The following is a 15,097-nucleotide window of genomic DNA, read 5'->3' as shown; positions in this document are numbered from 1 at the left end:
GTTATGAATTGAATGTTTAACATGGAAAGTTGAGACATTATCAACCATAAACTACCGACAGTTATACCAAGTTTATAGCTTGTCTACACTGTGACACAGATTGCAAACTATAGTATGCAGATTCACACTGGAATATTTGAAATTGCGCCGCAGACATAATGCGGTATAAATGGCAAAACAGAATCTCTACCAACTGACATTATCATTGCATGGCATAACGTATATCGTCAAACCACTCTGGCCTATAGAATGATTTATCAAGCAAGTCAATTGATAGGCATCAGTCAATAAATGCACCTGACTGTCCAATTGACTGATGTGTTCTACATCAGTCAAAAATCTACATTTAGCATTACACTGTCCTCCGACCACCTTGTTCTCAAGAGACTGAAAAGCCTGTGTTGAATGTGTGCAAACCCAATACTCTATAACCTTCTTTTCAAGACGACTACTCAAAAAGCACAATTACACACAAAACTGCATGTGTGCAATTGTCAGATAAGATGAAGATGTCATAATAAAGGGGCCATTGATAGATTTTGCGAGGAAGTCAACTTACTTGAGCATTCCTCGATGTTCCTCGTGCCACACTTGAATCCTCTCCTCCCACTGGTCCCGTGACAGCTTGTGCTGGTCTAGAACCCTGCAGGACACAATGTGGAAACGGACAATGAAACCACAAGACAAACAAGGACTTGTTTCTAAACCTTCATTCGTTTTCTGGAACCAAGTATTGATGAGAAATGATAGCAGACTTCAAATCATGTAGGTCCAGGAGGACATGCCCCAGCTAAGCCAGGCCTCTGTGTCTCACCGTTGGGGCAGGAGACGATCTGACGTCAGGTATCCAGGCCTGTGCATTTCCTTGCTGAAATCACCAAATTTGGCCTGCACTGAATAGGAGGCCAGAAGCACCGCAGTCTCTGGAGGACAGTAGATTTCGTCACTCAGAATGCCATCTTTCACTTGCAAGAAGAACAGCTTTTGAGTGATCTCCTGGATCAACTCATCCGACACATCTTCTGGGAAGAATTTAGCCCGGAACTTAAACTGGATGGGGTTCTCCTTCTTTACATCCTGCGCGGAGACCTGCAAGAAATGAGTTGATTTCATTTGTTAACTATTATGAATGTATCACAACTCCAGAAAGAAAGAAAGAAAGAAAGAAAGAAAGAAAGAAAGAAAGAAAGAAAGAAAGAAAGAAAGAAAGAAAGAAAGAAAGAAAGAAAGAAAGAAAGAAAGAAAGAAAGAAAGAAAGAAAGAAAGAAAGAAAGAAAGAAAGAAAGAAAGAGACAGAAAGAAAGAAAGAAAGAAAGAAAGAAAGAGACAGAAAGAGACAGAAAGACAGACAGAGAGAGAAAGACAGACAGACAGACAGACAGACAGACAGACAGAGAGAGTGTGAGTGTGTGTGTGTGTGTGTGTGTGTGTGTATTACTATTTGTAATATTTCCCTGTAATTAGTTAACTACCTTAGTTAAAGGGGTGGTATAATGCCCTTTTCACAAGATGTAAAATAAGTCTGATGTCCCCAGAGTGTGTATGTGAAGTTTTAGCTCAAAATACCCCACAGATATTTTTATATAGCATGTTAAAATTGTCACTTTTTGAGGGTGAGCAAAAACGCACCGTTTTTGTGTCTGTTCCTTTAAATGCAAATGAGCTGCTGCTCTCAGCACAGGGGGCGGAGCTACAATGGCATGTGTCCTTTTACCTCACACAGACATGCACTGAATATGTCAATGTTTATGTTCAAACTGGAGTCAGACAATGATGGAGAGACTCAAGAAGAAGTGAAAACATGCTGAATGCGACAGGACATTTCTGAATGGTTAGTTGATTAATTTAGGTAGCTTATATGTGTAGTTATCTTCTAGTCATTGATTAGCATATTCTGTAATGATAATCTATAAATCGCGTTCCCGGAGGAGGGGTTTATGTAAATTTTAGGGTTGGTGATGTCACTAACCCAGGAGGAATGTCGTGTACCAGCCGTTTTTTGTAGTCCTTAAAAAACAATCTTCCTTTGCTTTGAACTTTGAGCTTCGTAACCTTGCAGATGTCGTTTATGCTCAAACAGCAACATTACACACTATCTAAAGTTAAAAAAGTGAAATCATAATCAACCACCCCTTTAAGACTAACAATGAAAAACTATTCTAAATAATTTATTATTTTTAATTAAAATGTTAAATTTCAACATTTACTAATACATTATTAAAATCAAAAATTGCATCTGTTGATATTTAATGGACCTGAGCTATTATGAACTAACGATGAACAGTTGTATTTTTATTAACTAACGTTAACAGAGTGAATTCAGTTGAATTAACTAATGGGACCTTATTGTAAAGAGTTACCAATTTTATTTCAGTATAACTACCGTATAAAAACCACAGGGAGCCCTTAAAGCTTCTCTTTTATTTCAGGGTTAAACAAGTGCTCTCTCTCTCTCTCTCTCTCTCTCTCTCTATGAGCTCTGATCTGTGAGGCGTTTATGAGAGGAATGAAGCCAAACAAGTTTCTTCTGATTTTTTGTTTGTTTTACTGCTCCTGATTTATGGTGGTTACAACTTCATTTATGACCTGCATTTGCTCAAATATTTCACACCTTATTAGAATACAGTCCTTCTAGGACACTGTATATTTCTGGTCATAGTTATCTAGTAAAATCAGTCACTTAAAAATCACTTTTTTTTTTAGGAACAATTTAAGTTCCATTTTCATAATTGTTTGTTGTACTGGTCTAAGTTTTCACACTGCACACATTAGTGGTGCATATTTATTGTGGTGGCCATATCACCAATTCAAAAACAGCTGGTATTCAGTCATCTGTAATCAGTCAGATTTAATCAAGTAGCTTATAGTTACACGTTGGGGTTTGGGTTCAGTTTTGGGTATTTTGTGTTACCATGTGGATGTCAATGCGTCTTCCTCTTATTAGAACTAGATTGCAATTAGTAACTCAGATTAGATTTCATGATGACACACTAAAGTATATAATTGTTAGTATATAATTGTTGCCACTCCTGATAACCATTTTACAATTTCTATAAAAGGAAATATTAAAGGACCATTGTCTGTAGAGCCAGAGGTCCGTACATTACCGCCAAATGTTAAAGCAGCCGCTGCTAATGCTTACATTTTGAAACAAACCTAATACTTATTCTAATAATTAATAAAAAACAGCAGACTGAAACATAATCCAAAATAGGGTTGTCACGGTGCCAAAATTTCAGTAGTCAATACTACCAGTACAATTTTGCAGTTCTCTGTACCAATTTTAGTACCAGAGCAAATACTTTCATTAGTTATTCGTTAATCATTGCAGTTTGATTAAACCTCGCATTTAAATACGGTTGTCAATCCAAAAACTTTGCTGTGTACTTAGCCGCATGAAAAACTTGTAATCAGAATGGGTTATTATAAACAAACCAAGAGAAGAAAAGAAACCTCCCTTTATAATAATTATGGCTGTCAATCTCTAAAAAGCAAACTCACTGAATTCTGTACTATCACTAAAACTCTTGTTATAATATAAACTATATGTCTTAATTGTACAATAAATCTCTTACTTACATAATGTTTGTACTTTGTTGGTAGTAATGAAATGATTTGCGAGTGTGTGGCTTGTGTTGTCCAAAACCTTGTGTGTTTTATATCTGTTTTAAGCAGATTAAGACTAACTTACTGACTAGCATCTCTGACAGGCCATTGCGTTAACACGCTCCACAGATATGATGATATGATCATATGACAGATATGATACGGCTAAAATGCTCAACGCTTGTAAAAACACATTATAAATAGAAACCGAGGGCGCTCAAATAAACACGAATGAGTGCGTTTGGAAGCAGCATCTATTGGCGTGTACTCTGTACTGTAGAAATGCTGTTACTGTCAACTTTTTCCTTTTCAGTACCAACTGATACCAGTAGTACCGGTACTTTTGACAACCCTAATACAAAGTATGAAAAAAGACATCAGTATGACAATAACTAATTAATTTCCATGTGTAAGGAATTCCGCTTTCCTTCGAAGTGTATTAAATCAACTGTACAAAGACAACAAGGAAACGCATAACTCAAATGTTTAACCTACTAACTGTGTCAGTCCAGCAGGTTAAAGGCATGTATGTGGAGTGGAAATGTATACATGAGGATAAATACATTTATGAAAACAGAGTAATAGACTGTAGTCAGGAGAGACGCCATATTGAATTTTACGAGGATGAAAACGAAAACCCTGACTAAGGTTTATCAAAACACATTCTATAGAGAAAATCAGAATATCATGGTGTTGACAATCAACGGTCTTACCTTTTTATCAAGTTTCAGCCATGTAAGGTACCCTTTGCCGTCCATGTACTGTAGTCCGAAGTACCATATTTCACGTAACCCAATGGTCTTCACCACCTGTCAGGAAAAATAATGACACCTTTTAGCACACAATAAATGATTAATGAATTATTAAGCGGTTGTTGGCTGCTTTATGACAGTTGTATATTTGGTGCTTTGAAATATAACATGGCACATGCTTGAATTTCCCAGAAAACAGAATAATGGGTATATTTAAGAATAAATACTGAATTACTATTTTTTTTGCCTTCCCATCACCAAATAGGCCATTAGCTCACCCACACTCATTAGCTTTAGCAGGGTGTGAGCACCAGAAGCCCTGAAGGCAAAACTTTAGATTTCAAAAGGTCTATATGCATGTACACAATTTCCCAGAGGCTTTGTGCACAATAGTATTACGGTTTTTGACCCTCATGCAGCGACCATCATCTGCTGGTCCAACCGGAGTTTAGATCTACACCTCCAGAGCATGCAAAACAAATTGCACTGACACAACGTTGAAAACTTTTGAATGGTGGGGAACATTTTTGACAGAACTAATTTGACACAAATAAAGGTCAACATAAACTTTAACAATTCCTTGAGCTCTCTATATCCACAACTACTCAATTAACAGAACACGTACCATTTGTAAACTTCTGAAACACAAACTACACTGCAGGAAGTGTTAGGTGCATATTTACTAATCAATTTCATGCTCTCAGATCTGTGTCCAGAGCGGAATGGTGATTGACATCAAAGAATTACCCACAAAGCATGTGCACATACGCGTGCCAATGACATGACATGACAGACAATTTAGGTTTATAAAGCACACAACCAAACTCGCTTTCAAAATATCCTCTTCTTGGAGCCTTCTTGGTCAATAATAATAATAATAATAATAATAATAATAATAATAATAATACTAATAATAATTTGCATGTCAGCCTAGTAACCAAACAAAGTGTTTATGAACAACCATATTTAGCATTTATTCTTCTGTGGGAATGTAGTAGAAGAGAACATAAATGGGACAAATTATAAAATTGAAACTGAAACCAACTCAAGGCAAATGTTTTATCTGCGTTTGATCAAAACAACATTTCAACAATAGTTTTTCCTTCAACCAATCAGACTTTCTATTGCCTTTTATAACCATTCACAACCATGCCAAATCGCAGGAAAAAAAGGACACAACAGAAATGTTGTAAACAAGCTCAACAGGTTCTAGTCATCTCTAAGCTCAGTGACAAAGCTAAGTAAAAAAAAAAAAAAAAAAAAAAAAAACCAACCACCAATGTAGAGCAATTCCTAGAATATTTTTTTTTTACAATTAAAGACATAAAACTAGCAAAACCAGCTTAAGCAATATGCATGCTTCAACCCAATAAGAAGAAATACAAAACACATCCAGACCTGGGTCATGGCACCAATTTCTAAGACTGAAGCTAGAGAACGTTGAGAAGAAAAGGCTTTATTTAAATTAAACATCCTGCTAAGATATATTTGATAACAACACTGGGCATAATTTTATTTAATGCGTTGTACTTTAGAGTTCCATGATTTTGCAGGGATTTAACTCAGTTTGCCAGCATGGACAGCTGGACTCCCAGAGGCTTCAGTGAAAATCTCTCATCTATGCCGGGTGCCATCCGCAGTTCATGACTGCCTCTTTAAGAGCACTATACTCTGAAGTGGATTCTGGTTCTGTTCCACATGGGAAAACTAGAGTGTGCTCAGAGAGGGACGGCCCTTATTCACTGTTTCCACAGTCGTGGCAGTCAATGAGCACATCAGTGTAATGGTCAATGAGTCATGATTCGAAGGATATGCTCTTTTCAAGAAGAAAAAGCCTTCCTGTGAGGTTTTCGCGGTGTGTGGGACCTTCTATTTGCAGGGGATTATCCCATGTCACCAAGCTGGTAATTAAATTAGGTCATAGGCATTGGAGCTACTGACAGACACTTGCCCAGTGAAGTCTGAGTTTGTCCTGTGATGTCCTTAACTGTTTTTTTATTATTATTAAATTACAAATGATTTAAAACATTCTTTTTTAAATTAATGTTTGATATTCTTTATATTCAAATAATCCAATTTAAGATTGGATTCAAACTTCTTGTTTTTGATTGTAAATAAGTTATTTTTGTGGTTAACCTATGTACTACCATTGCACTTTTGTTGTTGTTTGAATAAGAATTTGACTGAAAACAAATGTAAATTTGTCATTTGCATTCTTGATTTACCTTTTAACATTTCTCTGAATAACTGTTTGCAGACCTTTCCCTCTCTGCTTCTGCTGAAGGACACGCATTTGTTTAAGATCGAGGAATTATGGAAAGAGAATGAGAAGCTGTCATTGAGGGATTAAACTGATGGATTACAGATATCCGGTATACATTGTCTGTTACACAACCTGAACTTGTAAGAACTGAATCAAATAGTCTCTTTTTCATATATTACGCATCGATCGCAGCTAACTATTTGCTGAAAAACATAACTTTATAACTTTACTATCTGTTGATGTTATAAAATGAATAGTTCAGGCAATTTTTTACAACAGAGAATTTGGCACTTGGTGTTTAGTGAGGTACTTTCAGCGAAAATATTTCTCAGCCCAGTATAAGGTAATCTTTGTTGTCAGAAAAGGATTTAGCAGAAAACTGAGCGGGGGTGCGTATCTCATCAGATGTAAACAGAAATATTATCACCAGCCAATGTTTACATAAAATAGGTTGAAATCTGCATGATTTCACATGCACACTAGTATATACCAAGGGCAAAGTTGATTGTCTGTTTTGTCTTAAAAAAAAAAAAATTATTTATATTTATAGACTCACTGGCCACTTTATTAGGTACACCTGTTCAACTGCTCATTAATGCAATATCTAATTAGCCAATCACATGGCAACAACTCAATGCATTTGGGTAGACATGAGGTGCGTTTCATTCGACCGTAAGTGGACTTCACGGTGTATTCCACCATCTTAAAGGGTTAGTTCACCCAAACATTTAAATTCTGTCATTAATTGCTGTAAGACCTTCATTTATCTTTGGAACACAAATTAAGATATTTTTGATGAAATCCGAGAGCTTTCTGGACTATTTTATCAATAAATCACTTCACAGGAAGTTGAAAAAAAATTAAAAATTCACCAAATTTTCATTGTGCACCACGTCACCAGTCAGAAAGAACGATGGAGCAGATCCGTTGGAAGAGTTTTTTAACGGCTCTGCGATGGAGTTGTTCACGTATGCATTAGTGTACTCATAAATTGTGTTACTATTATACAACTAGAGTATTTATGAATGGTAATGGCGATCAATGTTACATTTGCGTATTCTATTGTATGAATAGGTATGACAAAGTAAGGGCTGGTTCACAAAGACCGAGTTTTTGTTTCGACAAACGCGAGACACAGGCAGTGGACGTGTCTTTTAAACGTTTAACTTATTTAACCATGGATTGACACATACATTAACCAAATCATCATTAAAATCATTAACCAAATGTATTTTTATATGGCATGACTGTTACAGTACAGCTTCAAATCTGTTAATAGTTCAATTAATAGCTGCCATAATCAATTGAATATACATGTATATAATAAACATAAGTTTTGATTATATTTATTAGATGCATAATGTGTCTTTTGTATATGTATATATTATATGCATTTTAAATTTTAAAGTAAATTACAATATTTATTTGTTATGTCAATCCACGCGACCCCGTCGTTGCCTTTCTTTGATGTTGCAGGGCGTTCCAAATGAGCGATTCTTGTCAGCGAAGTCCACGATATCCCGTGCTCAGGGAGTAGAGAGCATTGAACAGTGCGAAGGGACCCTTGTCAGTCAGAACGTAGTTATGGTCAAGACGATCTGCTGAAGTTCAAACTGAGCATCAGAATGGGGAAGAAAGGAGATTTAAGTGACTTTGAATGTCTCATGGTTGTTGGTGCCAGACGGGCTGGTCCGAGTATTTGCTGATCTACTGAGATTCTCACGCACAACCATCTCTCGGGTTTACAGAGAATGGTCAGAAAAAGAGTAAATATCCAGTGAGCAGCAGTTCTGCTGGTGAAAATGCCTTGTTGATGCCAGAAGTCAGAGGTGAACGGCCAGACTGGTTTGAGCTGATAGAAAGGCAACAGTAACTCAAATAACCACTCGGTCTGCAGAAGAGCATCTCTGAACACACAACACTTGAAGCAGAGCTACAGCATCAGAAGACACACTGGTGAACCTCCTGTCAGCTATAAGAACAGAAACCTGCCTTGTATCAACAGTTCAGGCTGCTGCTGGTGTGGAGGAGATTTTCTTGCCACACTTTGGGCCTCTTAGTACCAGTTGATCATCATTTAAACACCACAGTCTACCTGAGTATTGTTGCTGACCATGTCCATCCCTCTATGACCACAGTGAACCCATCATTCGATGGCTACTTCCAGCAGGATAACACACATCACCAAGCTCAAATCATCTCAAACTGGTTTCTTGAACATGACGATGAGTTCACTAAACTCAAATTATATTATATTTCAGTGAATCCCTAATTTTCTTTTCATGTTATAATAATATAATTGAAGGAAAATGGCAGAAAGCAAGTTTGAGTTGACATTGTGACAACCATTTGAAACCACTGAAGCTCTTTCAGTATTTAAAATGCAGTTAGACATTGAGTAACGGTTTAGTTGCATACCTGGTCAAAGAGCTGCTTGCCAGTTGTGCTGGGCTGAACGGCGAACTCCAGCTCCGCGTCCATCGAAGTGACGCGAACATTTACCTAAAGAGAGAGAAAAAAAGAGAAATTTCATTAGCAACTACTGTTGACATCGGAGTGGTCAAATACAAGAACAGTGGAAGAAAATGGTCATCTACTACAAGATGGTTACAACTTCTTTCCATCTGATGATGATGATGATGATGATGAGACCATCACGACCATGTGGACAAAAAATAAATCACAATAATTGGCCCATTGATGAAGACAGAAATGGTCTATATTGAAGTCTGACTGTGTAGAAAGCCGATGACCCCGACTGGGGTTCTCCAAATAGATGTGGCTTGAAAGAAACTGGGAAAACTGCAGAAGTGGCGGCGCAGAACAATGTGCCTCAGCCACTATTTGAAAAGGGGAAATGCCAATCTATTCTACAGTTAATGTTTGACAGGAAAAAGTCAACAGGCAAAAGGCCGAAGCTGCTTTACAATCAAATTTGAACCATTTTATGGGACAACAAAGAGTCATTTTTAAGCCATTTCCCAAGAAACATGAAACAAAGGCGTTTCCTCACAATGAAGACAACAGACTCACAGAATCAAGGAACAAGGAATCATTTGTAAGAGCCAGTTAAAACTTTTTTTTTTTTTTTAAATCACGTGACGTCTAGAGAAAAGTATTAAATGCAGTTCTCATTCAAGAAAGAAAACAGCTGTCTAGAGAAGTTTCCAACAGACAAGAATTAGCATTGTTGACATGACCCATCTAAGCAGGATCATAAAACCCACATCTGATTCAGTGATTTATTTTCATATGATTACCATGAGAACTGTTCAAAATAATGGTGACTGAGGAAAAAAAAAAAAACTACTCCTAAATCAACTGCTTTAAAACAAATTATCCACTATGAAAAGTCATAACTATACAGAAACTCAAACAAGTGTTCAGACCAAAACAAAGAGCAGACACAGATTCCACTCTTTACACTCGTGGAAAACAATTAATAAAAAAGGAATAGTATATTCTTAAATTTCATCATCTCATGTTGTTTCAAATGCTGTATGACTTCCTACCATAACACAAAATGATCCAAAAAAATAAAAAATAAATAAATAAAACATTTTATATATATATATATATATATATATATATATATATATATATATATATATATATATATATATATATATATATATATACAATATTTTTCCAAGCAATTATAATTATTGTAGAAAACGATGGATTCAGGAATAAGGCATAGAGTTGGAATATAGCACATGAGTCATACAGACTGCTTTTATCATTTGCATATAATTTTTAAAAGTAGCATTTATTGTAATTCTATGGGGAAAAAAGGACCAGTACTTATGACTGTTTGGTTGAAATGACAGTTTTGGTTAAAAAAAAAAAGCCATTTCATAGCATATTCATTATTTTTGAGATAACAAAACCAGACGATGCGTGATGATGCCATCACAGTCATTTTCCAAAAATTCAGTGGAACAACAAACTCCCAACCGTCACCAGAAGAAACCCTAAACCCATGGTACTGGAACCTCTGGTACTGGAAGCAGTACTTCTTTTGTATTATTCTTATGTGTACGCCGTTTTGGATAAAAGCATGTACTTAATGTATAACTATTAATATCAAGATCGATTTATCAAATATCAACATTTTTGCTCAGCCAGTCTTACTTAACATAGAAGTATATAAAGTGACTGTGATCAATTGTAGTGCACAATCAACACCACATGCATTATAACACCAGAACGTCCTGTACCAAGCTTAAGAGGACTGCTGGGACCTTTCCTGAAAACAGCACTGTGACAGCGGCTTCACATACACAAGTCACACGGACATTCAGGGTTGGTGTTAGTTGATTAATTAACAAAATATGTAATTACACATAATGAACAACACAAATGCATAAGTTGATCTAGACCATCCACCGTCAAGAATTATAAAGAAAAGGAATCATAGGCCTGCTGTGTACATCTGAAATCTAGTGGTGAAGAGTTCAGCTTAAAGCCCTGGCATCCAACTCGCCAAAGAGGGGGAGATGGAGGGGTATCCATTTACTCAGCCAAACAAAGGGTCTCTTTCAGAAACGTCCTCTCAGTGGTCCACCTCCTGCATCAGGCTGCATTTTAATAGAGTCTCACCATTTCTCTGCATTGCTCTCAGAAAGGGTTCAGCTGCCCGACTGGCGTTAGACTGGCGAAATCAAGTACAGTCACCAATCTCAGGTTCCAACTAGCGTCATGTGGCGACAGACGTCATCGGACCAAATAATCTACATTACAAGACGCTTAAAACTCTGAAAATGTCTGACTAAAACATAAAAAAAATGAAAATGCTTATGAAAGATATAACCACACACATATGCATTTACTGTTAATTTACAAACAATGCTACACTCTTAAAATAAAGGGTTTTTTTATTGGCATCTGGTTCCACGAAGAAACTTTAACATCCATGGAGCCTTTCCACTGCACAATAGTGGAAAAAGGTTCTTTAGATTATTAAAATGCTGTTCACTGAAAGGTTAATTGGAGAACCCAAAATTGTTTTTTATATAGCATTGCTGATTGGTTTGGAACAACACAAGGGTGAGTAAATGACAGAATTTTAAATTTTGGGTGAACTATCCCTTTAACACTGTGTCCTGAATTACACAGTAGATGCTTTTTGGTATTGCATGGAAGTTAGGAAATGAAATGTCTGATTTAGGTGCTAATGCTTAATGCTCTACTGTGGTTAACTTTACTTAACCACCTTCACTAAACCAAAACCTAACCAATAATGTTAACTAGGGCTGTGCGATTAATCGTAATTGATTTTCGATTTCGGCTTCCAAAGATTATGAAAATAAGATAATCGAGGTAAAACGATTATTGTGCCACTGCCTTTCCTTCACAGCGGCGTGCTTTTTTTCCTCTCTAAAAGCCCAAACTTAACATTCAAATCAGCCAAATAAGTATTGGAAAATGCAGTCTACTGTTGCTAAACTGCGGGACGTGTTTAATATTAAACTGTTATTAAAAGAGCATTAAGCTGCAAAAGAGACACTGTTCCCCAGGTGGCTTTCTGTGTGAGCAGCCGAGTCGGAGCCGACCAAGGATAAGCGAATGGGCTTCGGATACGCGCCTAAAACACGTACACATAGAAATGTCAAAAATTTCAAAATGCCCTTTTGGAGTAAACACAGTGGGTTATGTCTTAAGTAAACATACACAGTCAACGCGCGTGTAACAGTATATTGGATCGGTGCATTAGCTCTTAAAGTGACAGCAGCCTAAAAACCTGTTGCTGTCATTAATGATAATCAAACAACAAACGACAAAGGAAAATCCCTCACTGATCTTGGCTGAATTACTTAAAGGAGTAGTTCACTTTTAAAAAAACTTTTGCTGATAATTTACTCACCCCCATGTCATCCAAGATGTCCATGTCTTTCTTTCTTCAGTCGAAAAGAAATTAAGGTTTTTGATGAAAACATTCCAGGATTTTCCCCCATATTATGGACTTCAATGGGACCCAAACGGTTCAAGGTCCAAATGACAGTTTCAGTGCAGCTTCAAAGGGCTTTAAACGATACCAGACGATGAATAAGGGTCTTATCTAGCGAAACGATCTGTCATTTCAAAAATAAATAAAAAAAGTTTAAGTTTTATAAGCACAAATGCTCGCCTTGCTCTGTTCTGTGATGCGCGTTCGTGACGTCACGTAATACGCAATTACGTTGAAAAGGTCACGCTTGAAATATTTTTGTCCTGAAATTTTTTTTCTTTTAGGCTTTTTAATATTAAAGCACCCAGGATACGCACACGAAATGGGCATTTTAAACGATAAACTGACACAAATACGTTTGAATATGTGTATATGGTCCTCCTTCCGCACATTTTTAAACACGTCAAACGTGACCTTTTCAACGTAATTGCGTATTACGTGACGTCACGAACGCGCATCACAGAACAGAGCAAGGCGAGCATTTGTGCTTATAAAACTTAAACTTTTTTATTTATTTTTGAAATGACAGATCGTTTCGCTAGATAAGACCCTTATTCATCGTCTGGTATCGTTTAAAGCCCTTTGAAGCTGCACTGAAACTGTCATTTGGACCTTGAACCGTTTGAGTCCCATTGAAGTCCATAATATGGGGGAAAATCCTGGAATGTTTTCATCAAAAACCTTAATTTCTTTTCGACTGAAGAAAGAAAGACATGGACATCTTGGATGACATGGGGGTGAGTAAATTATCAGCAAAAGTTTTTTTAAAAGTGAACTACTCCTTTGAGTAGCTTTAATAAGGATCAATCTAGATTACATGTGTACAGTAAGACTATTTATTTATTTTCATTTGATTATTCTTTTTTTTTTTGTAGGCTATTATTTATCTGAATACCACTGTTAGTACATCTTCCTGAAAAACTTAAAACTGATTATTTATTTATCTGTTTTGTTTGTAATTAGTTTATTTGTTCTTATTGTACTGCTGACTGTTTACTTGTCTTATGTAATTATTTTGAGGACCTTTTTCTTACATTAGTTAACCTAGCATTAGTTTAATGAAATTTCACTGATATTTAAAATGACTCATTTCATGAAATTCACTGCCCACTAATAATAGTGTTAAATAATCATGATTTAAATTATTTTAAATATTTAAAATACTGACCAAAATAATAGTGATTATAGTTTTCGCCCCAATCGAGCAGCCCTAGTGTTAAAAGCAAATGTGCAACGCATTTGCTGAAGAAACCATGTCATTTTAGCTTCCATGTACAATTCTTTAGCTCTTTTATCAAGATTTGGGTTTCACGGGATTCATTCCTGAGCGCTTAGCATCACAAAAGCAATGCTGCACTAGGGGAGCGATCGAGCAAATTTACTATGCAAGCCATAAATATGTAAACATAAAAATGTATCAGTTTGATAAACTATGGTAAAAGTTTGTAAGAACTGCACAAAAATAAGTCTTTATGAAGCGATAAAAGGCCCCTGTAATCACAATGGGCCCTTTTTTAAGGATCTAAGCTAGTGCACTTAGGGCGTGTCCGAATCCACTTTTGCTAGTTTAACTACGGGAAAAATGGTCGGCGCACCCGGCGCATGGTCTAAAAGGGTTGTCCCTATTCTCTTAATGAGTATTGGGTGTGTTTTGGGCGTAACGTGCAATGAACCAATCAGAGTCTCATCTCCCATTCCCTTTAAAAGCCAGTTGCGCTCGCGCCGTGGCGGCTTGCTATTTACACGGCGAAATTTGCAAGCGGAAAGACTGAACGCTTCTCTAGCGAGGAAACGGATCTACTAATGCACGAGGTTAAAGCGAGCAAGCAGACCATCTACGGGACAAGCCGGATTCAACCATATCTTTATGTACACAATAATAATCTTTTACATTGTAATCCTTTTATTTTTAATATTTGGCATGTTTGTGTGCTGCTGCACGTCCCTGTGTGTGTGTGTGTAATAAGCAAACTGTACGTGCGTTGTGCACCCGCATATAGGCTTTTATACCATGGTCTGGGTGAATACTCGATTCTGATTGGCTGCAGGGTGTCCATTAAAAAGTGATAGAGGACACCTAGTAAATAAACCGTCAGGCGTAACCAGGGAAACCAAGTTATTGTTTGTAAAAACTTTAGATTTCGATTGTAAAACTAATTAAAATATAAACTAATGTTTTAAAAATGTGTTATTTGGCAAGTGACCATGGTATAAGCAGGTTAATGCCCTTCGAGGTGTCCACTGTCAGGAATTAATGGACGACGGCGAGGCGTGAACCATCCGACGCGCAGCGGAGGGCATTAACCCTTACATATTACTAATGTGCCCTTTAAATAAAAAAAAAAATACTGCGCCACTGACTGTAGACCAGGTTTTTGTTAGTCAATAGCGCAGTCTATTTCAGTTGCCTCAAAATAGCAACGCGCCAACAATGCGCCAGAAGGAACACACCTCATTTTCAGACCAGCACGCCCATGGGCGAACAAATGGGCACAAATGCATTTGCTATTTGAACAACGTGGCGCA

General features: G+C 36.8%; 1 protein-coding gene across 2 annotated transcripts in view; it reads right to left on the bottom strand.

Annotated features, from left to right (window-relative positions):
• ezrb (ezrin b) overlaps nt 1-15,097 on the bottom strand; it is a 32,652-nt gene that overhangs the window by 14,272 nt on the left and 3,283 nt on the right. For both annotated transcript variants that reach the window (XM_084090423.1, XM_084090424.1), the window contains 4 exons: nt 9,040-9,123; nt 4,320-4,415; nt 815-1,089; nt 560-643 (listed from right to left, as the gene is read on the bottom strand). In XM_084090423.1, the coding sequence (XP_083946549.1) occupies nt 560-643; nt 815-1,089; nt 4,320-4,415; nt 9,040-9,123 (539 nt within the window). The remainder of the gene's footprint in view (nt 1-559; nt 644-814; nt 1,090-4,319; nt 4,416-9,039; nt 9,124-15,097) is intronic.

Source organism: Abramis brama, assembly GCF_963993115.1.
Source record: "Abramis brama genome assembly, chromosome: 18".
Classification (NCBI taxonomy): Eukaryota; Metazoa; Chordata; class Actinopteri; order Cypriniformes; family Leuciscidae; genus Abramis; species Abramis brama.
The sequence above is the reverse complement of the archived record's forward strand: the minus strand, read 5'-3'. Positions and strand labels throughout refer to the sequence as shown.